The sequence below is a fragment of the Papaver somniferum genome, chromosome 7 (assembly GCF_003573695.1).
Source record: "Papaver somniferum cultivar HN1 chromosome 7, ASM357369v1, whole genome shotgun sequence".
Classification (NCBI taxonomy): domain Eukaryota; kingdom Viridiplantae; phylum Streptophyta; class Magnoliopsida; order Ranunculales; family Papaveraceae; genus Papaver; species Papaver somniferum.
Genome location: NC_039364.1, coordinates 159,684,694 through 159,707,141, shown reverse-complemented (window position 1 = coordinate 159,707,141; position 22,448 = coordinate 159,684,694). Strand labels below are relative to the sequence as shown.

General features: G+C 36.7%; 1 protein-coding gene across 1 annotated transcript; it reads right to left on the bottom strand.

The window, feature by feature from the left end:
* Positions 1-18,924: 18,924 nt before the first annotated feature.
* On the bottom strand, positions 18,925-20,371 carry LOC113295444 (F-box/kelch-repeat protein At1g23390-like). The gene has a single exon (XM_026543782.1). It carries the CDS (start codon positions 20,369-20,371, stop codon positions 19,010-19,012), a length of 1,362 nt encoding a protein of 453 aa, XP_026399567.1. The 3' UTR covers positions 18,925-19,009.
* Positions 20,372-22,448: the final 2,077 nt, after the last annotated feature.

Here is a 22,448-nt window from a genome sequence, read left to right as displayed (position 1 = left end):
TTATGTACTTGTTCACACCATGATCTGTGATGCCCTTCCTATTTTTTTTTTTAATATATCTGCAATTGTTTTATTTGTTGCTTCTACTTGCCCATTAGCTTGTGGATATAAAGGAGTGGACTTTCCACATTTTATCTTGAATGCATTAAGTAACATTTCTATATTATGTCCTTCAAATTGTTTCCCATTATCAGATACCAACTGTGCAAGAATTCCAAATCTGCAAATGATATTTTCGAATATGAATGTAAAGATATTTTTGTCGCGAATATGTTGTACTGCCTTCACTTCTGTCCATTTTGTGAAATAATCTGTTGTGACTATTAAGTATCTTCTTTGTCCAGTTCCTGGTAAAAATGGCCCCACAATGTCTAAGCCCCATTTTCCAAAGGGCCACACACTGGTTGAAGATGACAATGGTGCTCCTGGTGCATGTATTTTATTTCCATGTCGCTGACAATCTTCGCAACGCCTTGATATTTGTTTTGCATCTTCATGCATGTACGGCCAATAATAACCTTGCATTTTTGCTCTATGTGCCAAAGATCTTACTCCACTATGATTGCCAGCATCTCCACTATGTAACATTTTCAGCACCTTTTCTCCTTCCTCTCGTGTCAAACATCTGAGTGATGGTCCACTAAAGGATTTTCGGTATAGAAACCCATCTCTTAATTCATAATTCGTTGCTCGACTTTTTAACTTGTGTGTTTCCAATCTATTTCTTGGTGTTTCTCATTTTGCTAGATATGCATGAAGTTCCATTCTCCATTCTGGGACATTGTTTATTTGTTCTTCTTTTTCACTATCTATTATCATCACATCTACATCTTCCTCTTCTTTATTTATTGATGGTGACAGAAGTGTTTGTATTTTTATGCATCTCGCGGTTGGATATGTCATCATGCTTGAGATAAAAGCAAAAGCATCTGCGAGTCTATTATCCTTCCTTGAAATGTGTGTCCATTTTATCTTTGGGATCTTCGCTGATAATTCTTCAACCAGCTTCTTGTATTTCTTCAAGGATGGTTCATTTGTAGTATACTCTCCTTTTATTTGGAGAATAACTAGCTGTGAATCACTAGTGATCCTGGCATTTTCTAGTTTCATTTATATTACGAATTTTAAGGCATGTATCACAGCTTCATATTCTGTTTCATTATTAGTGGATGCAAATTCCAACCTGAATGAAAAAGCCATCTTTATTCCTTCTGGCGAAATTAAAACAATTCCAACTCCATTTCCTTCTCCATTTGATGATCCATATACCAATATTTCCCATATATCTGGTTCTGTTAATAAATCTTTTGGATCTCCATGTTCTTCTTCTACATCCATCATTTCTTCTACTGCTTCATCTTGTTCTAAAGGAAATTCTGCCGAGAAATCCGCAACAACTTGTGATTTTGGTGAAGACAAAATTTAATATTTAATATCAAAGTGGCCTACTTGTGCATTCCATCTCTCTACCCTTCCCGATCTTTTAGAATTCTTCATCACTGATTCAATTGGCACTTTTGTTAATACCTTTATCTTGTGTGCTTGAAAGTATATGCGGAGCTTAAATGATGCATAGACCAATGCTAAGATTAATTTTTCAATCTTTGAGTAATTCTTCTCAGCAGTATTAAAAGTTTTGCTAATGTAATAAAAGGGTTTCTCCACTCCTGCGTCTACTCGCAATAACACATCACTTAATACATGCGACGTTGTCGCAAGGTAAATCAATAATTCTTCTCCTGGTTCTGCCTTTTGTAAAATAGTTGTATCCATAAGATGTTCTTTGATTCCTTGAAAAGCCTTTTCAAATTCATCACTCCATTTAAATTTCGCACCCTTCTTGAGTATATCAAAAAAATATTTGCATTTGTCTGATGATCGCGAAATGAATCTCCCTAGCGAAGCTAGAAGCCCATTCAACTTCTGTACATATTTTATTGTTGCTGGTGTTGGCATGTCACGAACTGCTTGCACTTTTTCTGGATCAACCTGTATTCCTTCCTTTGATACAATGTAGCCTAAAATTTTTTCCGATGCAACTCCAATAGTACACTTCTCAGGATTCAATTTAATGTTATACTGTCGCATTTGTTCAAAAATCTCCCTCAAGTCTTGTACATGGTCTTTAGCTTCTTTACTCTTTACTAACATGTCGTCCACGTATACTTCTAATGTTTTATGTATCCATTTTGCGAACACCTTCTCTACCATTCTTTGATATGTCGCTCCCGCATTTCGCAAACCAAATGGCATTTTCGTGTAACAAATAAACCTCTTGGGGCAAAGAAAGCAGTATGTTATTGATCTTCTTCAGCGAGAGGAATTTGGTTATACCCTTTGTACCCATCTAAAGATGATACCCTATCATTTCCCGCTGCAGATTCCACCATTTGAGGAATATCGGGTAACGGAAAGCTATCTTTGGGGCAAGCTTTGTTCAAATCAGTGAAATCTATGCAAATCCTGATTCCCTTGTTTTTCTTTGGGACAATAACCATATTCGCTATCCATTCTGGGTATTTAGCTTCTCTTATAATTCCTGCCTCCAGCATTTTCTGTAATTCTTCTTCTATTTGGGAATGGTAAGTTGTTGCGATTTTTCTTATTCTCTGTTTAAATGGTCTCACATTTTTGTTAATCTCCAACCTGTGGCAAGCAATTGATGGATCTATTCCTGGTATCTCATCCATGTTTCCTGCGAAAATATCTTTATATTCTCGCAACAAGTTGACAGTTCTTTCTTCTTCTTCTATATCCATTTTAGTTCCAATTCTCAATATTAGAGGCTCCTCCACAGTCCCAACATTTATTTTTTTTGTTGGTTCTGCGGCAGTGTAACTGGGTTTAGGTTCTCCCATTGGCGTTGGTTCTTTTATTGCTTTTATGGGTTCTTCCTCTTCTTCCGAGATTTCGCTGGGTATTCCTTTGCCTTCTTTTTCCCTTATCATGTATACTCTAAATTTTTCTTCCTTATTTGCTTCTTTTGCTTTCTTTTTTGCTTGTTTTTCATAATGTTTTACCTCAATTTGATGACATAATTTCGCATTGTCAACATCTCCTCTGATTTCACCTATTCCATTTGGAGTGGGGAATTTAATACATTGATGCAACGTTGATACCACAGCTTTTATCGCATGTATCCATGATCTTCCTAATAACATATTATATGGCGATTCCATATCCACCACACACAATGTTACATGTGTTTCGATTTCTCCAAGTGGAATTCGTACCACTATCTCTGTGGATTTTCCAAACCGTGAACAAAATATGTTGAACTGGACATTTCTTCATCTTTAAATCCCATTCCCCGGAATGTGTGATAAAATATTATATCAACTGAACTTCCTGTATCAATTAAAGTTCTGTTCAACATCCATTCTCCTGTGGATTTTATTGTTGTCTCCTTCTCTTTTCGTGTAACAGGCACTGTAATGACCAACGGAGATGTGTGGTTCAAATTTTCTTTTGGTATTTCTTCCGCCATGAATGTAATTTTTTGCTTTTCCCAATCTTTCAAGGGTGATGTTTTTTCTACCGCCATAACTTTCTTTCCTTCAAAATTTCGTTTATGTATTCTTCCTTTGATGTTTTTATGGAATTCATTAATCAAACTTTTTGTTATCATATTACATTCCAATCTTTTGCCATTTCCATTAATTCTATTCATCTTTCTTCCAACTGATTCACTGATTTATTTAATCACTTTCTTGATTTGAATATTCTCAATCAACAATCTTCAACTTTCGATCTTCATCCCTGTTTCTAGCGCCATTATGTAGTTGCAGGAAATCCTACAATACACCCCTCATATGATTTCATTGTTGATCAGCTCATTTTTAGGTTTACACTCTTAATTTTATTGATTAATTTCTGAATGTTCTTACAAGGAAAATAAAAGAAATCAAGAATGATCTCTACTCTGAACTTTCTCTCTCCTGTTTACTTGTTTCTTACTCAAAAAGATCTATCTCCTCTCTTTACAACTCGAATGATTATTTATAAGAAAATACATAGTGGATGACAGCTAATCTGTCCTTTATTTTCGGATGTGGTTTGCGACATTCTCGCAACCTTACAAATGTTAATTTCGCAAGCTCTCTAATTTTCGCAAGACTATCACGTTTTTCTCATGATCCTTGCTGACGCCATTTTTGAAATTGTTCTGCGACGCTACTGTGCAATACCATTGATAACGGGGAGCCGATCCTCTCCCCATTTACTTGGAAGGTCCCCTGCACCTCTATTAACCTATTTTTGTTCATCACTTTTAAACCAAAGCGAGCTCAAAGGGATTTTCACCTAAATTCCCTTATGGTAGATTTTTTATTATTTTTCTCAAAGAAGGTTGCCTTGAAGGAACCAGCGACCGACCAAGTGATCAATCTTATTTATGCACATGAATATTAGGTTCTCTAATCGACCAAATAAGAACAAAATTGAAACAGAAAGCAGAAAGCAGATCAAAGACGAAATTTCAGAGGAAGTTAAAGAGAATTTAGCTTAAACGGGGAAGTTCGAGTTCATAATTTTCAAAACAAAGACCAGACATGCGCCTCTATCTATCTTTATCTCAAGCCGTGACCATGCCTAAGGAGTCTCACGAAGTCTTTTATGACAGGAGAATCAGGCTCATATTGGTGTTTGACAAAAATACCCTTGGTTTCAAAGATAGATATTTTCTCTCGGAAAAGGAATGCCTGATTAGTATAAGGGATTGAATGAGTTCTCGTCATACAAGTTTCTAACCCCTCAAGATATATGAACGCCTACCAAGCCTTTTCAAGCATCTCCATAGTGTCTGAAGGAGTCAGACGCGGACAAGAAGAGAAATTGGGGTTTAGGTGCAGTACAAGCCTGAATTCAAAATTTACAAGGAATAGGGATTCTATGACTTCAAAAGTAAGTGCCAATTTATTTCACAGGATTTTTCCAACTTCACGAACAGCCAGGAAGCCGCTCAAATCCCTATTCTCCAAATACTCACTTGCACAAACTCGAAAGCGCTCAAGGATGCACAAAGAGAGAAATTAGGGTTTTCTCCAAGTAAACCCTAATTTGCAAATCCCATTCGACCAAGATGGAAATTTCATCTTTACAAGACTCTATTCCCATTACGATGACGCTTCCTAATGCGAAATCCAAAAAGGATTCCAAGTCCAGGGTCAATTCCAAGCTCAGAGTTGCACAGAAGGAAGAAGTTAGGGTTTTGATCAAAGAAACCCTAATTCGCAAGTCTAGTCTCTCAAAACGGAAATTTTACTTCATCAAGGCTCAATTTTCACGCTATTAATGTCTCCTAACACAAAATCCCAGAGAGCTCCCAAGTCCAGAGTTCATTCGAAGTCCAGAATCAGAGCAAGCAAAGACTAAGCATCAATTCGGGGACTCCGCAAGTGAATTGTAAATTCGTGCCTGAATGAGTCGTAACCATCTATATACTCATCATAGAACAATAAAGGTTCTACTATGAGTAGGGGACTTAATATAGATGGTGAAATTTGGATAAAGGGCAAAAGTATCATTTTAAGACCATTAACAAAATTCAACCCTCATGGGAGAGATGAAGCCATTGACCCTCAAGGCACCCATAGCCACAATTTCTAGTATACGTCCCCGCGAGACACTACTGTTCTTGATGCCGTGATTCCTAGCATACATCCCCGCGAGATACTACTGGTCACGTAGGTTCTGTAGAGCGTAAAACGTTCCCGGCAGACTTATGAACCAGAACAGACACAATTCCAGCATGTCTTACGAGACGCAGATGATTGTGATTCCATGATTCCTAGTGTACATCCCCGTGAGATACTGCTGGTCATGTAGGATCTGTAGATGCATAAAAACGTCCCCGACAAACTTATGCCCAGAGCAGAGACATACATGTCTCCTGTAAGCGCGACTCACCCTATTTGAGATCAAAGATTGATTTTTAGTACATCGTCGCAAGATACACTGGTCATGTCTACTCTAGGATATGACTCGACTTACCGAGGCTTCAGAATAATTCTTAGGACATCCCCGAGAGATACGATGGTTATTCTGCCTATGGTCCCGTTTGATAGACTCCTAGAACATCCTTCCGAGATATACTGGTCATGTCGGCCCCATAAATACAGACACAATTGATTCCTAGCACATCTCTGCAAGATACGCTGGTCAAATACAAATGAGCCAACATCTCGTAGAGACATTAATCGGGCGCACAAAGCCTTTCTCTCTCTTTAGGACGAGTCCCAGCTGACCACAGAGATATTCAGATCCTTTAATAAATCTTCGTAGAGATTGTGATCCGTCCGTAAATCTCGGAGAGATTCACATCTCTCTGCAGAATCTCGGAGAGATTCAAATGTCTCTGGAGAATCTCGTAGAGATTCAAATCTCTCTACATAATATCGGAGAGATTCAAATATCTCTTCGGAATCTCGGATAGATTCATATCTCTCTGTAAAACCTCGGAGAGGTTCAAATCTCTCTTCAAAAACTCGGAGAGATTCAAATCTCTCATTAAAATCTCGGAGAGATTCACATCTCTCCTCAAAATCCTAGAAAGATTCAAATCTCTCGGGATATCTCCGAATATTCCCCAGGTACGAGCCTCGTGTGGAAATCGAGTCTCCTTTCAGACTCTCCACACGAACTTTGAGGCATCCCATGCCTTTTCACGTGACTCAGCCTGGTCATTCTTACAAATCAGAGAATATCTCTCTATCTTGGCCAACTCAGTTAAAGAGAATATTTCTTTCTCTCAACACATCATCACAAAGGCTGACTTAGCTTCACACAAATGGGGGGGTAACAATTAGGGTTTTGGTTTGGCGGTCTACGACATGTGCGAGAAATACCCAGCTTATTTCTCACCTACGACATGTGCGAGAAATACCCAGCTTATTTCTCACCGCAGAAGAGAGTAAAGGCGGCGGAATAATGAGATAAAGTCAACCTAGTTTATCTCTGTCTATTCCTGAAGAGACGGGAGAATTGCTCCGCACGGCACGTAAATCAATCTTTATCTTCACCGACCTGAGATTAGAGAATTCAACTATAAATAGGTCGTCTATTTCTACAATCTACAATAATCTTTCTCATAACCTCTCGGAGTAATTCTTCTCCGAACCCTAGAATTCTCTGATCTATCTCTTCGTCTGCTTCCCTCCCTAAGACCATCCTAGCAGCCTTTGAACAACCATTGTGCGTGGTTTAGGCAGAGAATGTTCGTTCTCAACCTCCCGTAATTCACTTTCAGAAACCCTAGAATCCCACCTCTAGCCTCTCTCAGATTTTAGGTAACTACATGTAGGATAACACACAGTATTCCAAGCTACATAATGTATTTTCCGATGACCACTAATATCTTCCCAAAGGAAAACTGATAGACGCATTTATGTGTCTATTTTGATCTCAATTATGCGTATTGTTAGTGCTCGATTTTGTACTTATTTGATTATTTTATATTCCTGTAGGTGTTTTTGGAGAAATAAGCTTTTATGGAAAAATTAGCTCGAAAAGTGGAATTTACACCTCCCAGAGGATGAGTTGAAAACACCCCAGAAAAATGTCATTGGCACCCGGAAAATTTACCAAAGGCACCCGAAGGACAACTGCTAAACGGACCCCCAAAACGGATAAGGGGCACTCCAGTTACTCAGGGGCATCTACATGTTATTCACACACCGGAAATGGTTAAGGGGCAGCCATCTTCCTCGTTTGAATTTATCGTTTTGGCGGGAAAATTTGAGTTTCACGGCAGAACTTAGGGTTCGATTTTTGGGCGACTTATGGACAGATTCAATCGCTGGAATCATTTGCAATGGGTTTTTTCTGGTTAAACATGGATAATATGGTGATTAGGTTCAATCAACTTGGGCTGTAACAACGGATCTGAAGAAAACAGGGAAGGATAGTTTCTCGGGTTTGTTTGGATTTGTTGAGATGTTTTGGTGGAGATTAAATCATTGTTTTAGCTTGGGCTGTTACTGTTAGAGCATAAAAGGGTTGGTATGTGTCTTTGGATAGATTAGATTTGGCTGTATAACCGCGTTGAAGCTAAACAGGGAAGGTGAACTATCCTTGGAAGTTTTTGGATTTCTTTTATGGCAGTTACGTGCAATTTTGGAATATACAGTACACTTGTGCTCATATGATTCTATTGGTCGGAACGACCTTTGACAACTTAGAGAAGCCGCGTAGAGCAGAGAATGAAAAAGGAAGACCGAAACTTTTGGGTGAAGAAAATAAAGATTTTGGGAGTGATTCTCATCCCTGTTATGTATATATAGTCTTCTAGGAGCTCGAGCAAAGGTTATCGAGACCTTGGGGTAATAGCAGAAAGTTGCAGAGGTGAAAAACTTGTTGCAGAGAAGATTATCATCAACAACAGTCGAGAGGAAGAAGACAACCAAACTGTTACCTTTACTTTCAAACTGTAACACTAGTCCAACAACTATCTCTGTTAGTCTTTTCTCTGTAACAGTAGCTCTGTAACAGTGACTTCTGTAACAATTATATATGTTACAAACTCGTTGCTTTATAGCTTTTCTCTCTTTTAATCAACTTTTGAGCTATGAACCAATACTTTGAGCAAGTGATTAATATAAGGAGCTAAACCCCATTGCTGAGGTGACATAGGAAGCCCATTTTCCATGATTTTTGTGGTAATTTTTATTTAATTTATTTTTGAAATCTCTTTTATGATTATTTGCCTTGATTGAGAATTGATTGAATGATTTTTCCTAAGAAATTATGATTTCTCTTAATAGATTATTCTTAGACCTAGGTTTTTGATATTTTATGCTTTCGAAATACACTTGATATTCTAAAAATCTACCTTTGCAAAATATTAGAATCACTTTAAATGTAAAGAGTTGCATAAATATTGATTAAATAAAATCACAGAAAAATTGGAGATTGGTGGAATCCTGAGTATCATTGCTTTTTAAGATATTGATAACAACTTTGATTGAGTTTTCTATTTTAATTTGAGTCTAAAACGAATCTTTACAAGTTTTAAACGAACCACTTTTCTTACCACTGTAAAAACTACATAAAAACTCTGCGCATCTTATCTATAGCTTTAGAAACACCAAAAAATAATAGAAAGAGTGGACATTAAATAGTTTGCAATAGGATCAATACAAGCATTAATTAAAGTATTACGACCATCAAAGTTCAAAGATCTTTTCTTCCAACCAGAGTACCTTTGTGCAATTTTATCCAAAACATCCTTAAAATACTGAACATTAGTTCTAGTCCAAAGGATAAAAGTTCTTAAATACTTACATGGATTGAAAACACCCTTAACATTTAAAACTTTAAAGCAATTTATAGCAAATGAAGGCGAAACATTAGAAGAAAAAATGATAAAAGATTTTTGAAAGTTGATTTTTTCATCAGACCAACTATAAAAAAGAGATAAAAGATTAGAAAAATTAGCTAGAAGAGGGAACTTTCAAAAAGATTATACTATCATCCGCATAGAAGTTGTGAGTAATCATTGAGGCTCCTCGACAAGCTTTGAAACCTATTAAAGACTTAGAACCAACAACTGAGTCAATAAGCAGCGATACAAATTCTAAACAAATAATAAACAAAGTGGGAGAAAGAGGGTCCCCTTGACGAAGACCCCTCGAGGCTGTAAAAAAAACGGAAGGATAACCATTTACAAGTATTTGGAAAGAAAGGGTAGATATACAAGACATAATCTAGCCAATAAGAGTAGGGTGAAAACCAAAAACTTGAAGAGCTAAATGTAAAAAATCCCAACTTATTCTGTCATACGCCTTTTCGAAATCAAGCTTCAAGGAAAACCAACCAGACTTTTCTTTCTTATGTTTAAAGGAATGAAACAACTCATTCGTAATCAAAACAGAATCAAAAATTGATCAATTCTTAACAAAAGCATATTGAGAATGAGACAAAATAGAATAAAAAAAAGGAGATACTCTAGAACTTATTATCTTAGCTGAAAAAGCGGGGGTCTAACAACCACACCCAATATTTCATTTAGGCAAATCAAACATATAGAATTCCGCAAGCCTGATTAATATGAGAAACAACTTGAACGGTACCAAAGACGAATGTTCAAGTGTCAATAAATTTATATCAACAACCAAAGGTTGGATTATCTAATTGATTGAACTACGCACAACCTGTGATATTTTAATTATATAGAAAATATAATGTGGCAAAGAAATAACATAGACACCGGAAGTTTTGTTAACGAGGAAACCTCAAATGCATAAAAACCCTGAGACCTAGTCCAGATTTGAACACCACCCTGTTTTAAGCAGCTACAGACTCTATCCTACTACAAGTTAACTTCCGACTGGAATGTAGTTGAGCCCTAACCAATCTCATGCTGATTAAGGTACAGTTGCGTTGCTTACGCTCTGAATCCCAGCAGGACTCTACGCACTTGATTTCCTTAGCTGATCTCACCTACAACTAAGAGTTGCTACGACCCAAAGTCGAAGACTTGATAAACCTACGAGTTTTTGTTCTGTCTTTTGATAAATCAAGATGAACAGGAACCAATTGATACACCAGACTTATATTCCCGAAGAACATCCTAGTAATATCAATCACCTCACAATGATCTTAATTGTATGGTATCGGAACAAGATATTGTGGAATCACAAACGATGAGACGAAGATGTTTATGACTACTTTTTATCTTACCTATCGAAGATTGAATCTCGAGCAAATCATAGAGAAGATAGTACTCAATTTGATAGAGCAAAGTAAGATCAGAACACGCAACTACAGAGAAAATAGTTGGGTCTGGCTTCAGAATACCAATTAAGTCTTTAAGTCGTTAACTTATAATGGTTTTAGAAAAACCTAGGTTAAAGGAGAAACGACTCTAGTCGCAACTAGTATCACACAGGAGGTGTGGGGATTAGGTTTCCCAGTTGCTAGAGTTTTCCCTTATATATTCTTCAAATCAGGGTTTGCAATCAATGTTACCTTGGTAACAAAGCATTCAATATTCACCGTTAGATGAAAACCTGATTAGATTCAAGCTAATATCTTTCAATTTTTAGATTGTCTTAGCTTGTTACACACAAATGAAACGTACCTTCATTTAGATATGGGTAATCGTACCTAATCAACAATATTTAACCGGAGCTAGCCATTTGAACACTTTCATATCAACCTTGTTCATATTAATCACAACTAGTTCAAATGACTCAAATGAAACTAGTTATAGATTTTTTCAATTGTTTATATTCTCATAGAAGTATACAAGACAAAATTGAAGCAAAATCGATTTTGATTCACTCGAATCAATTCATGAACATTATAGCCACAGTTTGAAAAGATTACATTCCTTATTATATAAATGTATTTGTTCACGAATAAATCGATTTTAGAACTTAACCCACTCAGGTATGTAAACATACCTAGAGTTCCCGGACCTGGTCAGTTTGCCAGTATGCAAACGGGTACGCATACTGCCGTTCACGTCCAACATCAGTTGAAATCAGTACGCATACGGGTATACATACTATGGTTCCAAGACTTCAACTGTTGAATCAGTACGCATACGGGTATGCATACTAAATTCCCGGACTAGGAATATATCTACAACAGTTAGCATACAAGTATGCATACTGTGCTATATCCAATCAATGGTTAATTGTTCTAAACTCCATTTTAATCATTGAAACATTCGGAAATAACTGTCTCACACAAACTATTAGCTTCAAAGCAATTTTCAAGTGACCAAATGATCAATACGAAACATTCTGAGTCTACATCAAATGACTGTCTCACACAAATCATGTAAAATGTTACCAAGCGATTTTCATATGATCATCTTTTAACTTTCGTCAAGAATAAAAGATGAACTTGGTTAAAGCGAAAGCTTACCAACACATATTTCGAGAAATATGAAAGCGAGTTAAACTCAGCTCGAAATAGCAAATGTGTATAAAGTAAAGTCTATATACCTATACGACTTTTGTCTCAATAGGAGATAAAATTGAAATAGACTTCTGAGTGATAGATGAGTTCAAGTCTCCACATACCTGTTGTTGATGAAGTTCCACAAGCTTCCCTTAGTAGTTCTTCGTCTTTAATCGATGAACGCCGTGAAGTATAAAGCTCAACTACACAATCTATCCTAATCCGAGACATAGCTATAAGTAGACTAGAAATCAAGACTTATAGTTTTGACAACTAAACTTGACAAACAAGCTTGAGATAGCAACGCTTGCGAGTTCGACCGAGCAGTGCTCTAACAATCTCCCCCTTTGTCAATTTTAGAAACAAAACTATCAATACATATGGATTAAAAAATAAATATACTTTGTAGCTTCTCACCCAAATGCTTGATTTCCTTGGTTCTTCAACAATACTCGAAATCTTCGTCACTTCCAAGTACTCCAGTGATTCTGAACGTGTTCAACTCAGCATGATAGTTGTTGAAGATGCGTAGCCATAACAATAGAAAAAAATTATTCTCAGTCATTGTTATACAATATCATAGTATTATTACGCAACATCAAAGTTCAATTTATCACAACTTTAATACTACGGTGATATGTATCACTCCCCCTTAGTCAATACTTCATCTCACAATGAAAACCACTCCCCCTTTGCATCTGTAAACCATATTAATTTGTAGTGTGAACTATACAATAACTCTTTCCTTTTTTGTCAATATAAATTGGCAAATATATGAAAACTAGCGAGATCATAATAAAATTCTCATAGAGATACTTCATGAATAAAAGAGAACATATCAACTTTGTTTCGATGATTTCACATAGTCGAAACTTAGTGTATTCATCAAGGAGTTTATAAAGATGCAAGAAAACTCCTACAATATCCACAACCACACTCCCCACAAAGATTTGGCAAGTAAGCACAAGTTCAATTAAGAACTCCCCCCCATAAAATTTCATTCCCGAAAGAACAACAAGAGCGACCTTACTTTACAAGAAAACAAGGATTCTTTAGACATTAACAAATTACATGAAACATGAATTTGTATCCAGAAAACTCAATTAAATTAACCACAAGAGAACCCATGATTAATGTAATCAGAGATTCTCAATATAAGAAAACTTACGAAGCCATACAGTACTTTCACATAGAAGTGGATCAGGGAAAGATCAATCCTGCGGAATATTCAAAGATTTATTCTACTTTTCATCCATATTTGCATAATGACACAATAGACTTAATCTTTGACATCAAAAGTTCATTTTATTTTCCATCAATATTTGCATAATGACATAATAGACTTGTTTGTACCGTGTACAAAATACACGAAAGGGCCATCAATTAAGCCTGTCTAGCCCGTGAAAGAAAATTCCAGAAGTTTCCAGAAATCTTGTTGCCTAACTTGCTTGCACATGAAGTTTGTATCAGAATTAGGGTTACATAACATACAAATATATGTATTCTAAATCCTAATGGGATATGGAATCCTAGGTTAGCTAACCCGGAGAAAACTCTTGTATCCTATAATCAGTAAAATATTTCTCTGTTCCTCCGTGGATGTAGACAACACTTGCCGAACCACGTTAAATCTTTGTCTCCTCTATTCTTCTTTGATTTCTCTTTCTTACCCTAATTCGCATAATCATCATCAAAACGTCGTGTTTAGTGCCTAAAAGTAATTTTGGGTACAAACATTGGCGCCGACTAAGGGGATTCATGTCAAAAAATCGTGCTTTGTCATTGATAAAAGTTGAGCATAAATTGTGCACGAATTTCCATGCAAAAATCAGCGGAGAAGAAAAGAAAAACAAAAGTTAGGGTTCATCAACAAACCGTTGCGAACATAAAGAAACTGTTGCAAACAGTAGAGGAAAGCGTTACAAAAGGAATAACAGATATAGGTGTTGCAGATAGCGTAACTAAAGCTTCTCTATAAGAAAAATTTAAACCACATAATAGAATCCAAGTAGTAAGAAACAACGTTTAACATAACAATCTTAACTTAAAAACCATAACAGAATCAATAAGTTACATCTACTTATGCTTTGCGATGTGTACTGAAGTATTCAAGCACTCTCTGTTTTTGATATTCTTTCAGGGTTTCAATAATCTGAGAACCTTTTACATCCTTGCGCATTGTCCCATCATCCTCTTCAGCACCTGCGACTACAGTTTCTTCTACCTCTGGGACTGCAACCATTGTTTCTTCAATAACAACACCTTTACTCTTCTTTGGCTGTCTTTCATACTTTTGGAGATCTTGTTTCTCATCTTTTTTGCTCCTCAGCCAGCATTGTTGTATGATTAGAGGTTGGGTTTGTTCATTCACAACTCCCTTGACTAGTTCTCCGACAGGTAATGGAGTATTGTCTAGGCCAAGGCTAAAAGTAGTTGGATTACTACTCAGTTGAGTTTGAGATGTGCAACAATAAAAATAGGGATAATCATTAAATAACTGGCATGATTGTGTAAACTAAAGTTACACTTGCATAGGTGTTACTAAGATACTAAAAGTGCAAAAAATAGTCTAATATCAAAGTGTGTAATGTGTATAACCTTAAGTTACACATGCATATACAATGTGTATATTGAAGCTACACATTCATTTTATAATGTGTAACTAGAAGTTACACATTCATTATAAACAACAACAGGAAAAAAAATTATAAGAAGTTTCAAAAGGAAGATGGTTTACCACTGGATGTAGGTTTTGCATTCTCCATATCTGCAGGTCCATGTTCATAAATTCCTTCAGCTTGATTAATGTCGCTGACAACTGCATCTATCATTTCAGTTACATCCATCGTATCACCTTGGTCAGGCTGTGTTTGTTGAGTTGTAGCAGTTATCACCAAGGAATCATTAAACTGTATTGAAGCAAAACTGTCATCAAAAGTTGAAGGTGTTTCCAGAGTTGGAGCAGTCATAACTAAACTGTCATCAACGGTTGCAAGTGTCTCTTCAATGACATTTGCATCATCACCTGCGGCTCAACCACTACACTTCCTTCTGCATATTTTTTTTGCGCCTCATCAGGAATATGTGTCTCTTCATCAGCTTTCTTTTGCGCCTCATCAGCAGCATGTGTATCTTCATCGTCTTTCTTCTGCGCCCCATCATCGACAACATCTGCAGGATTGGGCTTTTTCTTACCAGTGGGCTTCTTCTTAGGAGGAGCCTTGCATGTTGTCACACTCTTCATACTCGAACTGTATGTCCTGAGTGTTGTTTTAGGCCCCTCTGCAGCAGTTTGAGCTTGCAGAATTTTTGGCGTATTTCCATCTGCTAGACTGATACATGGAACTGCACAAGTATTGAAATGAGAAACTTTATTTATTTAGGAAACTGATGATGATGTTAAATTTTTTAAAAAAACTTCAAGATGAACATATCATGTGTAATCGACAGCTACACATGCATATGACTTGGATACCTAGCATGTGTAATATATGACTTGGATACGTAGACTGTGTAACTAGGGATTACACATCCATATGATCTGTGTACTCAACAATTACTAAGTCTAATTTTGTACCTTAGTGTCAACTAATTTGGTACCTCTACACATGTCAACTAATATATCATTATCACTATCATGCTAAAGAAGCATATTAAAAATGAACAACTACTTACATTCTTCATGGAAGGAAGTTTCCGTGTCATATTTCTCTTTCTCTTGCTCAGTCTTTTTCTCTTTCTCAGTCTCTTCATGCTCAGTATCTCCATGCTCAGTACCTCCATGTCCTTGATGCATAAGCTCTTCCTGATTCTCAGTACATCCATGTCCTTGTCCACCATCTCCTCTTTGCATATACTCTTCCTGGGTCACATCGTAAGGTTGAATTACCATTGATATCATAATTTCGCAAGCTAAAATGTGCTTGTCGGTGACGTTCTCATCTTTTATCCCTGCTCTGGCAAGTTTATGCACTGCATCGAGCACTTTTTGCTTTTCTTGCAGTTGCTCTTTTAGTTGTCTATTCTCAATGGTTTGCTCTTTCAGCCACCTTTGTAGGTCGTCCTTACTTGGCACCACGGTTGATATACCAAGCTGCTTTTCAATCTATGAAAACTCAGCCACAAAGCTAGCAGTTGGCTGCAATTAACAGATGGAGATGTTAACTTAAGAGATAGCAAAAACAGTTGAAAGATAAATTGAATTCAATTGTGTTATCTTTGCATGTGTAACTATAAGTTACACAAGCACGTTAAAATGTGTAACTTATAGCTACACATCACAATTTTGATTACATCCAACTTATATCTAAATTATATTACCATAAATTTACAAAACATAAACCAACTAACATATAACACTTACGGAAAACTCTGTCATGTCTGTTCTAGAAATGTAATCAGAAATCTGGTATAGATCCCACCTCCCAACCCTTGGGATATCTTTTTTGTGGTTTGCAACTTTCGGGATTGAGTTTTCTGGTGCGTGCTCAACAAATAACTACAACATATAAATTTTAATTAGTCGATTGAACCAAAATATCCTGAACGTAACACTGGAATAGAAATTACACACAAGCTTTACCAGTATGTAGTGCACACAAGCCTTCACATTTTCCAAGCAATTAATATTATCATGAATCTCTTCAAACAAGTGCTCGTGTATTAAATCAGGCCAAGACACCTTGAGCACCGTCTCATATGTTTCAACGATACTAATATATTTCACGTTCACTCCATTAGCATTTACGTCGCCAAAAAACAATACACAACAAAGATAAAAACCTATCAAACAAACTAGATCCTTTTCATCAACTTTCCTTCTTCTCCAACTTTTGCTCCTTTTGGTCATAAGTTGTTTTATCTTCTCTAAAATGTTTGTCTTAGTCACTGTCGTCTGATGTTTCGTAGACTTGATATCAGTGAAGTACTTGTTGTGTAAAACTTTATCAATCAAATCCCGATGCGAAAAGTACTTTAACAGCTTTTGACCCTTTCTACTTCAATCCTTTGCATGCAAAATATACCAGCTAGCTTTGCCGGTGTAGACTCTATAAACTTATCATCATTAAACTTGAACGAACACGGTGTCTCACAATCCATATCAAAGCAGTTCAATAGCTTCAAGACTCCATGTTTGTTGGTAGTGATTTATCTTGTTGTATTTGGTACAGCTGGGTCATATTCATCGTAATACATCATTACGAGTTTACCGTAAGCAGCTCTCCTAAGATATTTCTGAGCCCTATCAGTCAATTGGCAAGTTAGTAGTGAGATTTTCAATGTGTAAATTATAGTTACACATGCACATTTTTGTAAAGTTACACATTCACAGGCATACATATGAGATTCTAAATGTGTAAATTATAGTTACACAACCCCTTGGCAAGTCAGTGGTGACATCTTGAATGTGTAACTTACAGTTATATAGGCTCATTTGTATGCGTAACTCCAATTTACACACTCAATATACAAACCACAATACAGTCAGTGGTTAGATTTTGAATGTGTAACTTAAAGTTACACATGCTCTATTTCTAAAGTTACATAGGCTATATCATTTTGAATGTTTTCACTAACATTTTATCATCACAAAACATACACCCCAATAGTAAATGGAATCTTAAAGGAAAAGAATCATAATACCTGTTATTGTAGGATCTTCTTCAGGGGGATTCCTTCTTCCTCTCGGCATTTTGAATGTAAATTAGTTGATTATCGCCTGAATCTGAATCTGAATCTATAGTGCAAATTGTGAGAATATAAATCAGTTGATTTCAAATCATGAAACCTAAATTGCGAAACCCTAATTTTCAAAAATAATCACAAAATCAAGAGATAAATGAAATCAAAACATCAATCAACTTACAGTTGATGTAGTAATTAAATCAGATTTTAGTTCAACTTACTGTTTCTAGGGTTTTGAAACAGTAACATCTCTGAAATCAAAACAGAAATGAAATTCCTGAAATACAAATGAACCTAGAAGATCGAGAAATACTTACATCTTAGTAATAAAGAAACCTGAACAAAGTAGTGATATGCTTAGATTAAACAACGATAGCTCCAGAACGAGATCTGCACCGAATGATTTCAACAACAACAACAAAATCAAAACGTCAATCATGTGAAATCCAAACCTAAATCAGAGGAAAATGAGAAGATCGAAGATAGATTCAAATCTCTCTTTCTTCTGTTTCTTCTTCTTTCTTCGTCTTCTTCTTCTTTCTAGGGTTTTTGGATCTGAAATTATTTCTCTCTCTGCAATTCTCTCTCTCTCTAAAACAGTCGAATGTGGTGGTTGTGATGAAAAGGGTTGGTCTGGTCATATAAATACGGAAGGTTATTATGGTCATTTCGACCTCTATTAAAATTTATTTTTAATTCGGGACCTGGTTTTAAAACTCTTTTAACTAGGGGTCTCATATTATGGGTTATCCATGAGTTGGGCCTTAGCATAATTTTTCCGTATAGGTATGGAGAGATCCGCGAATATTTACAGGGTTTGGTAAAACCGGAATAAAAAATTTTTTTTGGTCACACGAATAAATATTACCACAACATTAAAACGGACAGGACATCCCCCTTGCACTACACGGCAGGTCGGAAGTCGGAAAGCCCCAGGATATTCACACCAGGAGAAAAGGTATTTTGGTTTTTTTCGGACGTGGTAACTATCAGATAAGTTGTGTACTTGTGTTCCTTTCACCGAGGGATGTTAAGAACTGAGTCGTGTATTAATAGTGAGGCTGCTCGCAATAATCAACATAAGTTGAGTCCTATGAAACTCTGCAGTATGGTAGATTAAGTCAAAAATCACACAAATTTGGGACGAGTACGTGTAATCTTCCACTAGCACCAATATTATTGATATGTAGATCAATAATTCAATGAAAGATCATGCTAAAATCTGTGGGACAGGTGAACAACGATTTAGTTCCCTGGTGGCAGTTGAACGCTTCAATGAACTGAAAATCATTCAATGCGGAAATTATCGTGGTAGGACACAACAATCTCCTGTTTATTGACTAAATTGAGTTATATTTGGATTTTGTGAATTGTCGGTGAATTTCAACACGAACATGATACAACTAACAAACAACAGCTACTGAATAAGCACTGTCTCAGCCAGCTCTACCTTGAATTTCTTACTTCCTACCCAGGAAGCCTTTCGAAGATTATCAAGGTTTACCTTTGAGCACGTAAAAACAAACCTATCCATGAGAACTCGATCATTCAAGAACGTACATTGGACGCTACTCCATTGACGTACCCTTGCACTCAAATCACAAAAGAATATATCTCTCAGTTCCGACGAATTGTATATGTAAATGAAATTCTCTGCCACTGAAATATCGATCGACAATAGCGTCGAATTCTCATTTTTAAGCATATCCAACATCTCCCGCGGCATCTTTCCTACCTCTTCACAGTTAAACCTATCACAATTCACTTCCCAAATTCTTAAACTTTCAGCATTCTCAGGATCGCCCATGAGCCCAACGAGTATCAAACGACCACCTACAAAACCAATAACCGAGAAATAGATAGCTGGGTCCGGGCGCAGATCAAATGAACCAATATCCCCGCTCCATGTCTTTGTACTTGGGTCGAACGAGCAAAATGTACCGGAATTTTTCTCAAGCAAATACATTTTGTGGTCTGAAACCGCGACAGATAACCATATGGAAGCAGCAGAGTCCTTCGGTATATTATGGATGGGTTGACAAGTGAACCAACCTGGGCACGCAGTGTCATATAACTCAACAGTGAATGGATCATCCTCAAAATCACAAGTACCACCAGCAACCACAATGCACGACCCAACAATTGCAACGATTGGATCAGTCCTCCAAACTCGCGGTCCGACAACGTCAAGCCACATTTCATGAAGCGGATCAGATGATAAACTGAATTTCGAAGGACTTAACATGTAAAGAGTATCAGAATGAGAGGACCGGAGTGGTGATGTATATGTCACATTTGATGGTCCTGTAATTTTCATCCAAACATTTGAGCTAGGATCGTACGCGTGAGTGGTGGTTGATGAAAGATTTCTTCGGCTCTGGACATAGATTATAAGCCATGGTTTAGAACGTGAAGGGTTGCCAACACAAGAAAAGACTGCACGCTGCCAAGATTTAGAAACGTAGAACGATGGAACAAGATGGATTGTTGGTATGTGGGAAACTATTTTATCTAAAAGATCTCCATGAAATGGAGTTTGTTTTTCTTGATTTTCTGTCTCTGGATATCTGTTTTCTGTAGCCATCTTTTTCTTGTCTCTTTTAAGCTGTTGAGTTACTTTTAAATGAGAAATTTGGGAACAGATAAGATTGGATAGATCTTTTAAGCTGTGAAGGTGATGTTTCTTGAAGGACAACCACCATTCATTCTTGCACGACTTAAAGATGGCATGGGGCCAATTCCTGGTCATCCAAATAGTAGTCTCTTTGGTTTGCTCCATGTGCATAGGTCCTTGTGTCCAGTGGCTTTTATGTTTTTTTATTTTGATCAGAGTGTACAGTGGTTAGTTGGACGTTTTAAATAGCAGAACATTGTCGGAGAATGCTGATTGTACCAATTTAAATCACCAGAGTTCAGTGCATTATACCAATTCTCGTCCGGCCGCGTTGGGCAAACAAAAGTGCAATTTGAATATGTGGAGTTGGCCTAAAATATTCATCAACTCTCATGTACAATGCAAATAGATACGAGTTAAGCTAAATATACCATGCCATCATAGGCCTACACCATTTTTGTAATTATCTAACCTTTTACAACTTGAATATGTTTGAAATACTGTTTTTGTGATCCTCATTTTCATTCTAATATGTTTTATCCATAATTACAGATTTTGTACGCAGTAAAGTGATAGTACAACCCAACTAAGTACATCCTTCACGTTTGCACTGCCAAATCCATTTAACTGCGGGAGTACGAGTTGTTTCAATTTAATTTGTAATTTTTAGCTGAACACTAGTCATCTCAAATTTTAAGGACGGGGGAAGTTTTTAGGTGTCGGTGCGACAATACCAAGGTACTGTTTTATTTTATTTTTCACAAAATTGGTCAAAAAGACCGAAAGTAACAATTTCTGGGTGAAATAGATTTTTAGGTTTAGATACTGTTTATATGGACACTGATACAAAAAATACTGTTTAAATAGCCAATTTGGATATTTCACCCAGGAAAAATAAATAAAAAAAATAGGTTCTACCTAAAATAACCCCCATCCTTTTAAACAACCCTTTTTAAACTTAACCAAAAACAGATTCTCCTCTTTTTTTTTTCTCCGGTCACTTTCTTCTTTTTCAGAGAACGAATTTGATTTTGGGTTTTCAGATCTGGCAGTGATTTTCAGAGCTCAATCATCAATCATGGTGGTTATCGTTTGTTGAATTACAACATCATCAAAAACCAGATCTCGTCGATCGCGCTTTGTAATAGGTTATCTCCGTTAACAGCATCAACGTCAGGTTCTCACTGAATTCTTTTCTCCTGTCTTTTCTTTCTTTTTGATTTTGAATTTCACTAATTTAAGCTAACGCTAGGTTTTGAAAATTCTAAATTCTATTATTTTGAAATTTTACTAACAAAATGAGAAGATTTGTATATTTGGATTCGATAATTGTTAATAGGATTCAAAAATGTTTGACTACATTTGATTAATTAGTACGATTTGGTTTCTTGAGCTGTTTGAGATAAATGGAAATCAATTACGGTTTGAGTAGATTAGTGTTAAGGATCTGGTTAATTGTTACGTTTTGGTTGTGCTGGTGGAGGAGTTGGTTGTGGTTCAAGAGGTGGTGGTGTTGGTGGAGGACTTGGTCATGGTTCAGTAGGTGTTGTTGGTGGAGGAGTTTGTCAATTCAGGAGGTATTGTTGCTCACTGTTTAGGACTTGGCTATGTCCAGGAGGTGTTGTTGATGGAGGAGTTGGTAAAAGCATTGATTTCGGCGGTAGTTCTGGTCGTGGTGGAGTTGTTGGTGGGTGGTATGGAAAGGGTGGTGGAGTAGGCATTGGATCTGAAGAAGGTGCTACTGGAGGTGAGGTTTTGGTTCAGTAGGTGGTGGCGGTGAAGGGTATCGACAGGTTGGTGGACTAGGTATTGGATGCGATAAACGGTGCTTGTGGAGGTGGAGGTATTGGTGCAGGTTCCGGAGGTGTTGCTGTTGAGTGAGTCATGAGTGTGACCTAAGGTTTTGACTGATAGTTTTTGGGGATGAAAAATGAAGTATGTAGTGAGCTAATGCACGACTGTGGCCACATACACATCGCACACTATTTATGGCTTTAATAAATCACCTAATGTATTCCTTCACCATCACTCAATCTTCAAGTCTGATTTGTTGTTAATTTCTTTTGCAGATTTCTTTAGTAAAAGGTGCTCTAAATAAACTAGGAATCCGTGTTTGGTATGGTGCGAACAGGCTAATCATTGGCTATGGAAATATTTGCTAGGCAAGAATAACTATACTGTTTTTTCTGTTACAACCTCAATATTTCTCTATGTTGACCATCTATTATCTTGCTTATGCAGT